The sequence below is a fragment of the Gobius niger genome (assembly GCF_951799975.1).
Source record: "Gobius niger genome assembly, chromosome: 2".
Lineage (NCBI taxonomy): Eukaryota > Metazoa > Chordata > Actinopteri > Gobiiformes > Gobiidae > Gobius > Gobius niger.
Window position 1 is genome coordinate 39,678,552 of NC_136853.1, and position 18,125 is coordinate 39,696,676.

General features: G+C 40.6%; 1 protein-coding gene across 4 annotated transcripts in view; it reads left to right on the top strand.

Annotated features, from left to right (window-relative positions):
- grm8a (glutamate receptor, metabotropic 8a) overlaps nt 1–17,758 on the top strand; it is a 431,389-nt gene extending 413,631 nt beyond the window's left edge. The window contains exons 11-13 of one of the 4 annotated variants that reach the window (XM_079552404.1): nt 7,386–7,541; nt 9,609–9,718; nt 16,941–17,758. In XM_079552404.1, coding sequence (XP_079408530.1) covers nt 7,386–7,541; nt 9,609–9,718; nt 16,941–16,953 — 279 coding nt within the window. In that variant the 3' untranslated portion in view covers nt 16,954–17,758. The remainder of the gene's footprint in view (nt 1–7,385; nt 7,542–9,608; nt 9,719–16,940) is intronic. The other 3 variants (XM_079552402.1, XM_079552405.1, XM_079552403.1) reach the window with 3 other exon arrangements.
- The last annotated feature ends 367 nt before the right edge of the window (nt 17,759–18,125 follow it).

The window sequence follows — 18,125 nt, forward strand, 5'->3', positions numbered from 1 at the left end:
AGGAAAAACTAAAATCTTAGGGGGCGAAAGTATAACAATAAGGAAATAAGAATTAGAACAGACTATAAAAAGTAGATTATGGAGGTGCAAAGTTTAAAGTCCTAGTGCAGGTTGTCAATAAGTGATGCTGGTACAGGGAATAAAGTGGTGCTGATATAGAGATTATTGCACGTAGTTTTGCAAAGGGGGATTATTGCACATGTTGCTTTACAGTCTTGTTGTACAGTCTGACATCAGTGGGGTTGAAGACATTGCAGTAGCGCTCCTTCTTGCACTAAGGGTGTCTCAGTCTTCTACTGAGAGAGCTGCTCAGCTCCTCTACAGTCCCGTGCAGTGGGTAGGAGGTGTTGTTCATGATGGATGAGAGCTTGGCTAACACCCTCCTGTCACTCACCTCCTCCACAGAGTCCAGGAGGCAGCCCAGGATGGAGCTGGCCCTCTTGACCAGCTTGTTCAGTCTGTTCTTGTCCCGCTCTGTGCTGCCCGGGGCCCAGCACACGGCAGCGTACTGGAGAGCAGAGACTACCACAGAGTCAAAAAAAGTCCTGAGCAGAGGCCTGCTCACTCCAAAGGACCTCAGTCTCCTCAGAAGGTGGAGGCGACTTTGGCCCTTCTTGTACAGGGAGTTGGTGTTGTGGGACCAGTTTAGTGTTGAGGTGAAAATCCAGGGACTTGAAACTGTCCACCTCCTCAATGTCCTCCCCCTGGATGTTCAGCGGTGTGTGCGGTCGTGACTTCCTCCTTGATCACCACTGAAGTTGATCACCACTTTCATTCTATCGCTACCTCCTAAAATGATGAACACTACCCGTGTTTGTCCTCTTCACAAGCTATGAGTTGAAAAACAATTGACCTGCAAATCAAGCTTGGAGATTCTATTTTGAGGTGGAAAAGAATTCTATAAAATTTGACTAATTCTCTTTCAATGCTGGGCATATTCTTATAAAGCAGTCAAAAAAGTAGTCCTCTTAGTCAGTAAAGATGAACTGAAGTGACTTTTTGCGCCAGCGTATTATAATTTGTGGCCTTCAATCACAAAGGCTGTTATCATTTCAACCTGAAAAGACTCACAGAGACAGATTGGCACTAGGAGACTTTTATTGGACATAAATTATGACTGCGGCTCAGATTGAATTAACGATACAAAGAACACAGCGTTGATGAATGATTGACAGAATCTTCCCCTGGAGTCTCCACACTGGTGGTGGTAGAAGACGAGACCCGTGGAGGCCAGTCAATGAGTAGGAGAGGCGGAGGAGGGTCGTAGCACAGCTGGGAAACAGCTTAGTGATCGACCAGGGAGCTTAACACCGCACTCACACTAACAGTTTCTGAATCCAAACTAAAGAAGGATTTTTTAAAGTTAATCTTTTTTGTCTCTTTCAAAAATAGAACATTTCCTGTTGAGTAAAAAAAATGATGGATGGGTTTTTGCATGCATTTCAAAAGAAAATGATAATATTTCACACACTTCTCAACCCATAAATTGAGAGTTCTGTCCTGTAATAAATGCAGCAACACAGACAGTTACTCAGATAATTCTGATGGATTCTAATGAATGTCCACAAACTTGCAAGTGCTTTTTTTTATGATTTTGAACTTGTAGTGCAGCAAATTAGTAGAAAAATACTTCAGTTTGTGAAAAAAGCATGAAATTTGGTCCAAGTGTTCACTAAAACCATCTCTGTCAAAATATCTGTGTGCCCACCAAAACAAAATCAAGATGAAAAAAATAGTCTGATGTGCACATTTATGTTTGAGATACGACTTGGTTCGGTTTTCCTCCACCTCGTCCAATCACTCATCCAGTGCCATTTTAGTCCTTTGTGATCTGTAAAGCTCGGTACAGCATTAGTTTAGCTGATTAGCTGACACTGAAGCTCATGCCGAGTTACACAGCATTAAAGTCACCAGTGTGTCCTGGTTGTGCAGTGACATTCACTCTTTAAAGGAAAAAGTATATGTAAATGTACAAAACAGTACACATGTAATAAACCACCACGTAATTTGTGCACAGACTTGTGGAGCCTGATAGTTTCAGACAGTCATTCCAAGAAAAACTATTACATTCAGTAAACAGAATTTTAGTCTCTGCTGACAGAATCCTGAAACACATTTTCAAGGTTTGTGAGGGCCATATTGGGCTTTGTTTCTTTTATGCTCCATTAAATATTAAACACAAATACTTTCACCTTTGCTTGTTGACTCTACCTTAAGTATGTGAATGATTGGAGACACGCTAAACCTTTGATAAAAACTGAAAAGAAAAACTAGAACTTTTAAGAAGACACACAGTCATTTTCAAAAATTGGCGTGTGGAGGCGATATATGCCAAATTGCGTGCCTGTTTCACCAACTGAAGTATTGTCGTGAAAGAATGACTTTATCTGCTGCTCTATTGCTTTAGCCTCAACTGTTTGCAATTCCCTCATCAACACAGCGTGTTAGCACTTGCATTCTTTTCATTCTACACAAAACCCTCAACATGCTGGGCTGATAGTCAAAACAAATAACAATGTAGGACAGACACTCAGTTGGCAAAAAGACTCTCCTTGAGGCAGATTGCTTCGAAACACCATGTTGGAGCCTGTTATGGTCACGTGACTAAAGTGTCAATTGTCTCGAAAAGTGCTTCACTCTGTGAGTTGTGCATCAAAGCGGCTCATCAGCTCAGAGCGTTTCACTGTGCGGCCTTGAGCAGTTTTGAGCAGAGAGGCGGATGTACTTGAAAATCATCAGTGATAACTAAACGTGCTGCATTTCCCATTTAAATGTCTGCGCCCGGCTGTGGACAAGTCAGAATACACACGTTTCCTATTGGTCGGTTGCAGGTTCCAAAGGCCTAGAATATTACATAGAGGTAAAATTATTTGTTTTTTGAGGAAATGTTTGGTCTTGTACAAAGAGATCATGGACCCAGTGACTGATATTAATGATCATTTTTGTAATTCAAACATTTTCTTTTTAGATATGACTTGTGAAAGTGTAATGCTGTTGATTTGAAAAACTGGCTCCTGCCCCCATCGGGTCCTGTGACATCATCACATTCTAGAACCTGCAAACCAGCGATAGATGCAGACGACATCTCATCATAGAATATAAATAAAGATCTTCTTCTTCTTCTTCTTCTAGAAGAGGGCGTGGCTTCGCTGAGGGGGAAAATAGAATCTTTTGGGAAACACAGTTCTCTTTTTAGCCATTTTCTGGCGAAATATAAAATTATTTATCACAAATAATGTCAAGTCTGAATCGCGTCCATATGGATGTTTATTCACAGCAGATTGTAAGGTAGAAGCGAAAAACGGCAGTCGTAGCTAGCGCTATATAGCATTAGCATTAGCACAATGCTAAAATGTAGCAGCATGTTAGCATTCTCTGTTATTTATGTATTTATAGGCTGTTGAACCACTTTGCTCCTCACCATGTCTTTGTATGTTTATTTAGTAGAAAACTATATTCATAATTCAGGATTTGTTAAAGTAGTTTTTGAATAATAAGAGAAAGTTTAGATTTTTCTCAAAGTTGTTTTGCCCCTTAACTGTTTTCAAACATGACCAAAAATGGGCGATTCCAGAGATGCCGTCTGTATTATGGTTGTGTTCACATTTTAGAATGTGATGTCATAATGTCAGGTGGAGGGCAGGGGCCACTAAAATGTTTTTCCTCATCAGTATTTGACAGTGGTTGGATTCACAAACCTGACATATTATTTTTTGATGTCTGAAAGTCCTTCCTTTTGGCCAACATCACGGTCATGATTTTCGAATATTGTCTCCACTTTTGGACGCCTTTCAGAGAAAATAATTGGACATTAGTTCATATGTGCTGACAGAGGAGACCATGAACTTTGAGCACAGCTTTTATTTCATCTGGATTCTCCCAGTAATGACTGAGATTTTTACCAAAAAGACAAAACTATCTGCAATTCACCAGTTACCACGGTTGCCGTAGTTACCGTTATAGAATTTTCATCCGCCCTCCACCTCAGTTTTAAACTATAGGTTCTTTAGAATGTTGTGATGTCACGTGAACGCAACCTATTGGTGGGTTGCAGGTTCTAGAATATGATGATGTCATCGGACCCAGCGGGGGGCAGGAGCCTGTTTTTCCCATTAACAACATTACACTTTCACAAGTCGTAGCTAAAAAAAAAATACATGAATTTAAAAAGTTATCATTAATATCAGTCACTGGGTCCATGATCTCTCTGGACAAGACCAAAAATTTCCTCAAAAACAAAATAATATTTCCTCTATATAATAGTATAGGCCTTTAGAATGCTGTGATGTCACCTGCAACCCAGCAATAGATACAGACGGCATCTAGTCATAGAAGGGGGCGTGGCTTCGCCGAGGGGGAAAATAGAATCTTTAGAGAAACACAATTTTCCACTCTTTTTAGACATTTTCTGGTGGAATATCAACTTATTTATCATGCATAAATAAAGTCAAGTGTAAATCGGGCCCATATGGATATTTTGTCACAACAGATTGTTCAGTATTCTCCGTTATTCATGTATTTATGGGTTGTTGAACCACTTTGCTCCTCCTCATGTCTTTGTATCATTATTTAATAGAAAACTATATTCATAATTCAGCATTTGCTACAGTAGTTTTTGAATAATTTGAGAACATTTAAATTTTTTCAAAATTGTTTTCCCCCTTAACTGTTTTCAAAAATGACCATATATGGGCGATTCCAGAGATGCCGTCTGTATCTATTGCTGGGTTGCAGGTTCTAGAATGTGATGATGTCAGTTTTTCCTATTAACAGCATTACACTTTCACAAGTCGTAGCCAAAAAGAAAATGTATGTATTACAAAATGTATGATTAATATCAGTTACTGGGTCCAGGATCTCTCTGTACAAGACCAAAAATTTCCTCAAAAACAAAATAATTGTTCCTGTATATAATAGTAGGCTATAGGCCTTTAGAATGCTGTGATGTCACCTGCAACCCAGCAATTCTTTACAAAGTCCTGCTTTTGAAGGGGCAAGTGAGTGAGTGGGTCGTCTTGTGATCGGAAGGTCGTGGGCTCGAATCCAAGCTCCCGCAAAATGCACACTGTTGTTGTGTCCTTGGGCAAGACACTTAATCCTACTTCATACTGGTGTGTGAATGAGAGAGTGAATGGGTGAATGGTTCCTCACTGTAAAGCGCTTTGGGCCAGATGAAGGTAGAAAAGCGCTATATAAGTTGACTCCATTTACCATACACGCGCATGTGGACGGCTGATCAGGCAAGGGAAACGTAAAAGCGGGATCACACATTGATGTCCCACCTTGGAGCAAAGCCACAGGTGACGGAGTCGGCCCCGCCCACTGGAGCTCCGTGGAGCGCAGACCCCGCTACGAAGAAAATGACTGTTATTTATTGTCCTGTGATTGATTAGATCAGGGGTCACCAACCTTATTTCAGCTGAGGGCTACTTTAAGAGCATTAAGTTGTTCGAGGGCTACCAGTTAAAAACAAATCCTAAAGACTTAAACGTACACTGTTCACTTATAGGATATTGACCCCATATTATATTAAAACTAGCTGAGTCTCCACATTTGATATTCTGAGATTGTGAGTGATTACAAAGAAATGTCCAACCGGTCACACAGTTCAGCTGTAGACCAGTGGTTCCCAACCCATTCCAAAAACTATGGCCACTACAAATGAGTAAAAGAATGAAGGCAAAAAACAATTTCAAACAAACTGCAATTGGAGTGTTTGATGCACCCGTGCTCCTTTCTTATAAACTACAACGACAATATTTTCGCTAAACTCGGGGAACAGGATTCAAGAGACAGTGGAATAATTATGGATAAATATTAGGGGTTCAGCTTTAACGGTTTGGTTCACGGTGCAGGACCCGTGGTTTTGTCCATCACGGTAGTGTACAATAAAAAAAATAATGAGTAGGTTTTGAACTGAAATAGCCTAATGATCGTTAGACAGTATTTATAACCTTACAATAAAATTGGCAATGCGTTCAAAGCTGCTTTAGAATAAAATGTACCTCTGGGCTCACAATACGTGAAAGCAAAATAGAAAACAAATGGTACAGCAGCAAAGAAAAAAAAAAAGAAAAAAACTACGCAGTGCAGGCCATACGCTCGTTAAGTTGTAGTTTCATTTTCGCTTTTACTCACACGGAGGATAAATCAGTCGGAGCAGCGCGTTTGATTAGAGGCTCGTGTTTGAGCAGGTTTTGGGCACACACGCACACACATACACACATCGCCCTGTTTGGATGCGCACGCACACATACATACACACACGCACGAACACACACACACGCGCGCACACACACATCGCCCTGTTTGGATGCGCGCACACGCACGGCAGTCAGATCTCGTGCACTCGCGTTTTTGTGACAGCGGGTTGTCCTCGGACAGCAGCACCACCAACCACGCACACACTCAGTACTGTCGCCAGGCTTCCTGGTGTTCCCAAACGGTCTCCCATCCCAGTCCTAACCAGGCCCTTCCCTGCTTAGCATCCGAGGAACGGTCTCCCATCCCAGTTCTAACCAGGCACTTCCCTGCTTAGCTTCAAAGTCGGTATGGGAAATAAACATGGCGGCGCCCAGGCGGCGGCCATTGAAATTGCGTTTTCTATAATAGATAGCTTTATTTTAAACTCATACCGAGTTACAAGAACCGAAATAACTGTAATTTTAAGAATTAGATTCAAGAAAATGAAGTGTTTTACACTTTAGAAAAAGTCCCAAGGGCTACTGGAAATGCCCCAAAGGGCCCCTGGATTAGATAATTCAATCAACAATATCAGGATATTTTTGCAAATAAGCGGCGGACATCTGTTTGAACCTTCCATTGCACACATGATCGTGTTGGTGCTTCACACGTGTTTATGAGAAGTCGCAATAATAGAGTTTGTCCACAAGAGGTCAGTGTTCAAACAGAGTGAAGCGTCTCAGGAGCTTCGAACCTCGCAAGACTCTTTTGCCAGGAAAGCCTTGAAGTGTCACAAGGCTTCACTCGCGCATCACTACTTGCACCTAATCAAAACCTTCCTCACCAATCCATCATCATCATCATGGCATCAAGATTTCCCACTTTCCCCCAATGCTCCAGACAGACAACCAATCGCTAGTGTTTGGAATAGACACACTTGGTCAAGAACATATTTTGCGCTTCCCAGATAATTATGCAGAAAATATAAATGGTTTGCCTGTCATCGGTCCAACTAACATTTTCGCCAGATGTCTTTGAATGTGCGGTAAAAACAGTCAACAGTGAAAAGTGGGGATAATTTCAGGCCTGTCAGTGCGTCCTCGTCATTTGGTTTTGCCCTTCTCAATATGTCTCCAATGTACAAGCTTTTTAGAACCGTGATTACCGAGAGTTGAGTGTGCATTTGTTTGTGTGCCTTTCAGATGTACATCCAGACCACCACTCTGACCATCTCCCTCAGCCTGTCCGCCTCCGTGTCTCTGGGGATGCTCTACATGCCCAAGGTCTACATCATCCTCTTTCACCCCGAGCAGAACGTGCCTAAGAGGAAACGCAGCTTTAAGGTGGGTACATTCAAGGTAGGTACAGAGTTTCAAATACTTCGGTGGGAAAAAAAATATGATTTCTTGTTTTAATAGGTTGCATTCAAGTAGCATCATATCATTCCAAAAGAACCTACAACAATTCATTACAGAGGGAAGATGATGTCACACCATTATCGCAGAAATAGTGATTCTTATTAACTTCTTACCTCTCCTGCCTTTAACCGAGCCTATTTTCTCCAGTTCAGCTTCAACCGGTGATGTGCGTATATTTTTGCTGTTTGACGTTGTTGCCATGGTCTTATTCATCACTTTTTTCTCAGTCTTTTGTTGTGTTTTAGTTGCTTTTCGTTGCTTTTTATTGCATTTTTGTCACATTTTTGTCGCTTTTTCATGGTTTTTTGTCTGTTTTTCATCCACCTTTTCCTTTCGTTTTCACCAAACCGGTGAAAATGCACTCGGTTCAGGCGGGGGGTAAGAGGTTAAGGCACAAGATTAATATGGCAGGTTCATGGACGGACACTTTCTTTTATTTTTTTTCCAGTCACCTATAATACAGGCCACCGCCCATCATTTGAGATTATGAATGCCGAATGCCTTGATTGCAACCTATTTTGTATATGAATGTTTGTTTTGGTTCAGCAGTTGTAAAGCACTGTGAAATTAAAATTAGAAATATTTTATCTGTAAACCTAAGTACCACGAGTCTCTGAGTGTCCAAGAACCATTGTCCTTGATAACGTAGATCAGGGGTAAAGTTTGCGTCAAGAAGGGCAATTTTCCTCATTGTCAAAACGCCAAACTTCACCTTTGTAGCGCAAGGTAAAGAGCCATTATCTTCAAATGCCAGTGTTTTACATTACATATGAGCTAGTATCTGCCAGTAAAAAAAAAGAAAAAAAATACCAAGTACTTTAACAGCTATTTAAACTCTTATTTGGATAATATTATTCCTCAAAATCATCTTAGGGGACTGATGTTACGTAGACCTGCCATAGATGTTATTTTTCTTAGTGAATCTGACATTATCTTACGGCTACCAACAAATACTCCTGTAGCTGAGACCTAACCAGCAGTACTAAGTAACTTGTTTACCTTTATAAATCCTTTCCGTAGTCCTCTGGGGGTAACCTACAAGTGTTAATGGGATGATTGGGGGGTCTTTTATCTCCCTTGGTGTCTCGGAGCACCAATACACACTAATAGAACCACGAAGAAGAAGCTAACAGGCTAACGGGCAACGCTAACTGCGGGCTAGCGCCACTTAAACAGTATTCACAGCCAAGTTTAAGTGAAAAAAAATTATCTCCATTGTGTAATTGTATGTACATTATCCCTCTCTCCCTTTGTCTTTTCTGTCAGAGTAGTATTTACTCTCATGGACATTTAATGAGTAAAAAAACGTAACATGCTACGACACCTGCAGTGGCGCTTATGGCCTCTTGGGGGCATGAATTACTTAGTACTGCTTTAACTGGCCACTTCTTGCTTATGTCTTGAATTGGCACATACCTCAGGCCAACTTTATGTTTTATCAGTGCAAATTAAAACTAGATTAAATGCAGTAGAAATGACTATGGCTTTTTAATGGAAGCTGAATGTTTGGAAGCCATTTTAAAGGGGCACTTCAAAAGACAGGCTCATTTATTATATTTTTTTTAAGAAGCTCAACTAATAAATCAAATTATGCTAGAGGTAAGTGCTTTGACTATGCTAATAATACCTTCTGCCACAATTGAAAACAGCCCTACGACTGCTGTACCAAAAAGTATTTTCAGTGTTAACTTGTGTTGCCGTCTGTTGTGCTGTTTTTTGTTTTAGTTCTGTACCAGTGTATGTAAATGTGCATTAAAAAAAAAAAAATCTAACTGGTCATAAATGTCACATCGCTACAAAATGTTGAAAATGTAACTTTGCAGTTTAGCTTTTCTAAACCGGTTGGACCAGCCTAGGTTTGACCTTGCTGTTTCTCCATACCTTGAGTTTCAGCCAACATCCTCCCAGCAGAGTCCCGTGCATAACGGAGAGCAGCAGCGTTCATTTATGTGGACAGAGTGATTTTACCAAATAGATGTTAAATTTGAAGTCGGTTTTTGGGTGCAGGCCATCGTGACAGCTGCCACAATGTCAGGCAAGCTCACCCAGAAGGGAGGGGACCGGCCCAACGGTGAAGTGAAGACTGAGTTGTGTGAGAGCATGGAGACCAACAGTGAGTAAGAGAACACCTGACTTTTATAACTACACATATAAATATTTCATAGGATTTTCAGCGCAGAGTTAAAGCTTGCTTGCAAACATCCGATCGAAGCAACAAAATGTAGGTTAAATGTCACGGTTTCATATTGTACGTTCATCTTATCACCCCACACGATCAGAACCAATGGGTCCGACTGCCCGAAAAGCCTGAGAGTCTGTCAGAACAGCTGGACAAACGCGCGGCTTGGATGAGACTGTTCCAAATCCTTCACACAAAGACACGTTGTGCACGAGCCACATGGACTTGAAGAGAAAGATACGGAGAGGCCAATACCGAGACACAGAGCAGGACCTCGTAATTTGTCGCTTCCCCACGAGCCACTGACTGCAGCGTATCACGGACTACATCAAGAGGAAAAAACAGGCATCCATACATGCTGTGTCAAACACACAGATATATTTATACATGGAGTTATTTCCAAAAGGCAACAGTGTCATACACAACAACGGCAGCCCTGGTAAGTTTTAACGAACCCAGTATGCGCATCATATTTTAGCTGCAAACATTTTCCCTCGTTCTCTACTTAATGAACGGACGTCATGCTCTATCGGAAGTGTCATGACAAAGGAAGGGCCAATCATTGGCAAAAAGAGGCAAACTTGGGCATTGTGCAATAAGGTGAATAACACAGACTCAAGTGGGGACTTTGTTTGCCCCGATCATCACCAGCTGTGCACCAGGCACAAGCTCTGTAGCCCGGCTCTGCCGGACAGCACTCCTCCTCTCTGAACAGAACATAACAAGCTGACTGTAAGTGCAATTTTATACATGCTGGAATCAGAAGTGATTTTTTGATTATAATTATATGACCATTACCCTTTTCAGGGCTTTCACTTTGAGGCCCTCAGTCACATACACATTACAAAAATATGTTGGGCTTATTTCCACCTGCAACCACTGTACACAATGAAATCAAAGCTTGTCAATGGCACTTAGCACTTATGATAACTTTTAAGATGAAAAAATATAATACTGCTCTTTTTTATTGCTGTAGCCATTTATGCAATTAATTGCTTACAAATTAAATTATGATTCATAAAAAAGGCCTACCGAATCTATGTTCTGTTCAAGGTTGTTCAAATAGGACTGGGTATTGCAAACAGTCTGATCCATGTGTGTCCCATTATACAATTCATATAAATATATAAATATATAAAACCTACAAAACGCAGCCTGACATCTGGAATTTTACATTACAGGCCTAAGTATGTTACGTCTGTGTTGATTATCACTATTGAATACAAAATGATAATTGTAACCTAAAAATAACTTTTTATGAGCTAAGAGAAACCTAAAACGTATGATTCTGTCAGAGTGTAGTTTGTGGGGGTGTGAATAAGAGCGCTGATACTGAACTCGAAGAATGCGCTTTTGTTAACCATACGACTGTGACCAGCTTCATTAACTCAAACTCCATGTTTCTATTATGAAGGTAAACATCATGTTATGTACTTTGATTTGGTCAGATAACTTTTCAAAGATTGTTACCATGGAATTACATTTAAATGCTGTTGTTTATAACATTGTTTTCTGATTATCGCAAATAATATGTTGTAGGGTATGAGGGTTTATTAATCAATTAATTTGTTTATTAATTAATTAATAGGTTGTAGATTGGCCTTAAAATTTAACGGGGCACCAGTTCGAAAAGCGAACAAAATAAAAGTAAGAATAGGAGGCTAAACTACAGATTTATCTGAAGGAAGTAAGGTCTTTAACGTACACATGGACCCTTAGTCTGCAATAATAAATACAGACATTACCAAAGCAAACTGTGGTTTATGGAGGTTTAATGATCCAAATCAATTAACAGACGGCATTAAATATTAAAGTGCAAACAGGATAACCTAGAAGGCTAACAGGATGAATAATCAGATCAAATGTTCTAAAATTGTATCTGAAAGTCAGTAAGGTGGTTTGCGTAGAAGTTATGTGAGTCTTATTGAGCCAGGTCTATGAGATGCGCTTACGACCGTGAGAGAAAGGTTTTTCACGCCAACTGTGGTCCGGCGTTCCAAAGTCCTGGTGTCCGACGGCCTTTGGTCTCTCGGGTGGCGATCTCAAGCTGATGCAGGCGGGGATCTCTCTCCGGCTCCTCTGGGCCTTGGGCGTTTAGCTTGACAAGCTAGACTCAAAATGGTTGCGCTGAAAGCTCAGCGATCAAAAATGTTGTTGTCTTGTAGGAAAAATGCAAATGTTCTTAAAAGAAGTAACTGGTAGTTATAAATCACGTCAAATGACGGGCTCAAACTTAAAAATCCGAGTGGTCCATCTGAGACAAAGAGAGGTCAGAGTTCAGCGGGGAAGGGCGCCATGTGCTCTCTTCTGGCTTTCTCTCCTTCTCCTTCCAACTCCAACTCTCACCAGAAGTTCAATTCTCTATTTCTCTTGAACTACTTCCTTACCCCTCCTTTATACCGGGGGCGGTCCCTTTGTCTCCGCGGGACTCGACCAATCGGTTCAGTCCGTAACCCGATATTATTGGGGCCCCAGGGGATGGGAGGAAGGCTTATCTTGGGGAGAAAATTCAGGAAATACATTTCTATTGCGATAAACACATTAACAACTTCACAAACTTTCCAAATGCATTACCGACATTTCGACAGTATGTATGTACATTGCATCTTTGTTGACCTTGGGAAAAATTCATCATTAGAACAGATTGGTTGAGTTCATTCTCACTGTTCATGAATTAAAGAATTGGCTTATTACTCAAATCGGATGTTTGAGATTCAGTCTTTAGTCCAATTCGAAGGTCAATAAAAGTTCTCATCTCTGGTTGTGAGGATAAGATCGTCACAGTCTTCATTTCCTGAACTGTGTTCGATCTGATCAGCCATTCACAAGACAGGAAGTGAAGAAATTCCAAAACCATAAAATGGTCTGGGGTCTTGGAGTGGGCGTTTTGCTCATCTCTGGAATGCGGTAACCATGGCGAAGGGCATAGGTCACCCTCACACGCTACAATGTAAATGTCAATGAATGCTGACATCTTCCGTCTTGTCTGATCAATAGAGCACCTGTAAGGTCTCCGGTTTAATGCATGTCCTAAGCAGTAATCATACGAGGTCATGTGTTTCTTGTTTGCTTCTTCTTTGTACGCGCATGATTTTGACCTTGGAAGCTAAGCATGTTGTCCTGTCTCAGCATTGTATTAGTATTACTGAAGGAAGCAGGCCAAAGGGCATTCATTGAGTTTGCAATTAGTGCTCTTAGTTTACCCTCACATTCCGCACTCTGGCATTATCATACGCTTTAGGTTTCTCTTATGGTGTATAAATAGTTATTTTCAGGTGACAATTACTATTTTTACCGTATATTCCAGGCTACAGAGTTCAAGTAATCATTAGTTAAAAACAGTATAAAAAGTGGAGAAAAAAGCTGTGGAGCAACTCTGTTAGCTGCTAAGTTACTGCTGGTAAATACATCTAACACACTGTTGTGTTCAAGTATTATTATGTGAACAATAACTCCAGTATTTTAAGTTTTAAAATCGCCATTAGTTTACAATTGCTGCATATCCCATAATGCTTAATGATAAGACATCACATTCCCAAACTCTATGTGTCGCTCCGGAGTATATGACGCACCAGCCCAAAAATGCCTAAAGAAGAAAGAAAACAACAGGTGCTAGACCGCAGCAATGGCCGCTGGCTGCTCTGCTTTATGCCCACGACATTGCTCCTCCATTGCTGTAGGACCTCCATATCGCCGCTAGCTCCCCATTGAAAAGCATTGGAGTTTAGACACCTTAAAAACAACTTTAACGCCTGGTTTCAATTTTTTCAACACTAGACTAGGCTAGATATTCCTCCTGAAATAACGCTGGGTTAGTCACAATTTAAGAAACCAGGCTGGTTTTCGTAAGAAGAATTTTAGAAATCTCGTACTTAATGAAGGTCGGACTGTTAGCATTGGAGCAGCGTGAGTCTATGGCCTGCAGTTAGCTTTGCCCGTTAGCCTGTTAGCTTCTTCTTCATGATTCCTTTAGTGTGTATGCGTGGCTCCAACCCATGACTCGGCGTACGGTATGCTAACGTAGCACATTGATGGTTAGCTACATGAAGCATAAACAACAAACTAAATAGATGTCTGGTATGTTAACGTCACATAAACAGATCAGATAACAGATAAGAACATACCAAACTCTCGATCTCACTCCAAATCACTAAATCCATTGACATCTTCATCCTCGGTGTCACTCCTGAACAATCGCCTTGGCAACGACCTGGGCACGGAGGCGTAACTGCACCGTTGGCAAGCCTCTCCCAGCAACACGTTGTTCAAGCTCTCATTTGCAAACTCGTTCCTTTAGCTGTGCCCATCCAGCTTTTAGCCCGTGATGAGATTTTTCTGTTTTCTTCATTGCGGTAAGAGTAACCTCCGCTTTTCGCCAGTCCTTTGCAAGTTTCTCGCTCACTCCAAACGTTCTTCCTGCTGCTCGATTAGCCTGCAGTGCCCTCTAGCGGCATGTGAGATTATACATTTGAATTAAAAAATAAAAAATAAAAAAAATCACATATTAGTCGCTCTGGAGTAAAAGACCTACTGCTGCAACGAGTTTTGGTGATGAAACTGAAATAACGAATTGAGCTGGATGTGAATTGGTGGTTTTATTTGGACTAGAATTTGGATATCTTTGATTTTTTTTAGTAAGCAGGTAAAAATGTAAGTTTCGCATTCAAAGCCCATTAAAGCAGTGCAAAGTAACTCATGCCCCTAGAGGCCATAAGCTCCACTCAGGTGTCGTGGCATGTTGCAGTTTTTGAACTTATTAATCGTCGATGAGAGTAAATACTACGCTGACAGAAAAGACATATGTAGCGAGGCATATTGTACATCCAATTACACAATGAAGATATATATTTTTCACAAAAACTTGGCTGTAAACTGTTTAAGTGGCGCTAGCCCACAGTTAGCTTTGCCCGTTAGCCTGTTAGCTTCTTCCTCCTGATTCTATTAGTGTGTATTTGTGGTTTCGACCCAGAGGCAGTCAAGTTGCAATTGTGGTTTTCTGGCCAGAGACATCGGGGGAAATGAAAAACCCCTCAATCATCCCATTGTATTACCCCAGAGGGACTACGAAAAGGATTTATTAAGGTAAACAAGTTACTTAGCACTGCTTTAAATCACGTGAGGAAGTAGACCTCGAAAAATCCTTCAGAAAAAGAACAAAATCTAAACACTGTTAGATATAGGGATGACTGATGGAAATGAGCTTTAATAAACTAAATATCCACATTTTTTCATCTATCTGAGACATAAACAGTCAAAAATTGAAAATTACTTTTTTCAGTCTACAATGCTCCACCACATTCTTGTTTTTATTCTGTATATTTCTCCATCAAGGACTTCCATCTTTTTGTGCAAGCAGTGGTGTAATAGGTAGTGGAAGCAGAAAAATAAAATAAAAAAGAAGCCTGCCTGAAAGCATCAGCGTATGACAATAGCGCAGTTAGAGGCTGTGGCTGCTGCAAAAACATTGACATTTACCATGCAACGCTTGAGGGGCCACAAGACATAATGGGTTTACAAAAAAAACGCTTCAACATTTCAGAAGGAGCGGCAGCACAAATATGAGCGAAATCTGCGTGCTTCTCCACTTTCTTCACCTTTTCCCCATTGTGTTGCCTTTTCATATGCGGTCTCCATACGGGCGCCTTTCACTGTAGTAAGCACAATGGAGGGCTTTGTGATCAAGGCTGGACCAAGAAGGTATACGTACATCAAATGCATGTGAAAAAACTATTCCGTACAAAATGTTTGCATTGTGAAGCAAGAAATATTGAAATATTGACTTTATGCTAATTGGACCAGCCTGGAGCGGCCAAGGAGCCGAGCACAAGATTCGCCTCGAGAGAGATTCAAGAGTTAGACGTTACTGTTGTATGCGGAGGTTTAAGCTGCCAGAAAAGAGGCCAAGAAGACGACCAAAAACAATCTTAAACACAATCTTCAAATTTGTTTGTGCAGGTTCTCAATCGTCCAGGAATTCTCTATCTTAGTAGAGATTTAAATATTGTCGAGCAGACTGCGTTGATATAGTAGAGGACATTTCGCTTCAATCTTCAGCTGCCTCTTTTTTCTTGTTAAAAGCTGACTGGTAACACAAACATGCCAGAGGTTTCAAGTTTAAACAGTCCTGAGAGGAATTACTGCCATTTACTGCCATACTTTTACTGCCATGTTTCACTGCCATAACCACCCCCACGATACTTCTTGTTTACAGTTTCATTAAAGACATTTAATTAATTGTTGGTTAAATGTAAAATACTCTACTTTTGTGGCATGCACGTTAGAAAATACATGAAATTGTACGACTGCTGCATGTACAACATGCTCATCTCTCTTTTCTTTTCAAGATTGAACACATGATCAGTGTTAATTCTGTCGACTAAAATATTTGGTCATAATTTTAGTCCAAGCAACAGACCATACCGCCTTTGCTCTACCCAATCCTGTCAGATCTCGGAAGCTAAGCAGGGAAGGGCCTGGTCGATACTTGGGTGGGAGACCGTTTGGGAACACCCCTGTCACAGTCATGGTCACAAAGCGCTATACATGAAAGAATGAAAGCCTGGCGAATGTATTGTGTGAGTGAGTGGTTGGTGGTGGTCGGAAGGGCCGATGGCGCAGACTGGTAGCCTCGCTTCCGTCAGTCTACCTCTGGGCAGCTGTGGCTACAATAGTAGCTTACCATCACTGAGTATGGAAGTGAATGAATAATACAATGTAAAGCGTCTTTGAGTGTCCAGAAAAGCACTTTATAATTATTATTAATATTTTTCCCCAACTAAAACTTGACTAAAACTAAATAAAATGTTTTTTTATGAGACTAAAACTATGACTGAAATGTCCAGATATTTTCGTTGACTAAAATAAGAGCAAATATAAAATTTGATGAAAAGACTAAAATCATCCAAACGTCCATTAACAGTTTGAAAGAGCCACAGATCATTTCAATTTACTGCCAAAGGAACAGCTCTGAGCTTCGTTCATGTGGGAGGAGCTCCATGAAGCAGAGAACCTTGATTCAGTGATTTACATGCAATTTTAGTGGACTAAATCTCGACTAAAATTCATTTTCGTCTTAGACTAAATTAAAATATGTGTTAAAGTTAACACTGTACATGACTGAATCTGTGCCAGAAGTCTTACATATGTCTTTCTCTCCACAGCTTCATCAACTAAGACGACTTATGTCAGCTACAGCAATCACGCCATCTGAGTGGATCACAGAAGACGACAGAGGAGCGCAAACCAGATCTATGGCCTGGACACACACGTATGAGAGGGATTTGTTTGTGGGCGGAGCCGAGCCAAAGAGAGAACTGTAGAGTCATCTTGTACTGGTCAAAGCACTGACGGATATTCAGAGTGGCCAATGGCATCCAAGCATGAGACATTTTGTATTGTTCCACATCCAATCCACGAAAGAGTCGGGACCATATAAACAGCCAATCGTTGTGCCTGCTTTCTCGCTGCTCACAGCTCATTGGTCCTACTATGAACTTACTGTTTAAAAAAAAAGAGACTATGTGAAAAAAGTGACATGCCATAGGACACTGTGGTGGACTGAATTAAAACGACAAAAGGCACAAAAAAAATTACAAAATAATAAAGAAGCACAAAAAATAAATGTATATCTAAAAGGGCAAAGTTCGGGTGGGGAAAGAGATTTAACAGAGTACATTTTAAAAGATATTTAAAAGAGAAATTGTAAGAGAAAATCTATGAGACTCAAAGTTGTTTGTTGTTATTCTCCTTGTAAGTATTTTTGTGGTCGTGCTGATTTTTTCATTCTTGTCTCACGTTGTCTGATGGATCGCCCTTGCATACTGAGATGAGTGTGTTTCCTCATGTCTTGGCTAACCGGGTCATAGCCTTGGGTCATGAACCTGTACTATGCCATGGTTGAAGCATGCCAGTTTTTATACAAAAAGGAGATTTATTTATAATAAAGGAATGTTTTGCAAATGTGTAGATTGGTGGTTGTGGTTAATGAGATATGTTTTTAATTATCACACAATGTTGCCTTTAAATGTGACACTATGTACACCAAAATGTGTATCTTCACAGTAGTGCTTTACATCAAGGAAATATGTATCCATTCACACAAACTGGGTGAAGTTTCTTGCCTAAAGAAAAGACACAACAACAGTATTTGGGGGGTTATGGAATTATTCAGAGGTACCAAGGCAAAAACTAGAAGAAAGAAGCTAAAAGACAAACTATGAAGGTAAGCTACATGCAGTAAGATGATCACAGTAGTAAGTTCAGCACTCTTTGTACCAGGGTCGAGCTCGGTCCTAAAACTTGCATACGGTTAACACTGGTTAACCCTGGTCTGATCAGTGGTAACC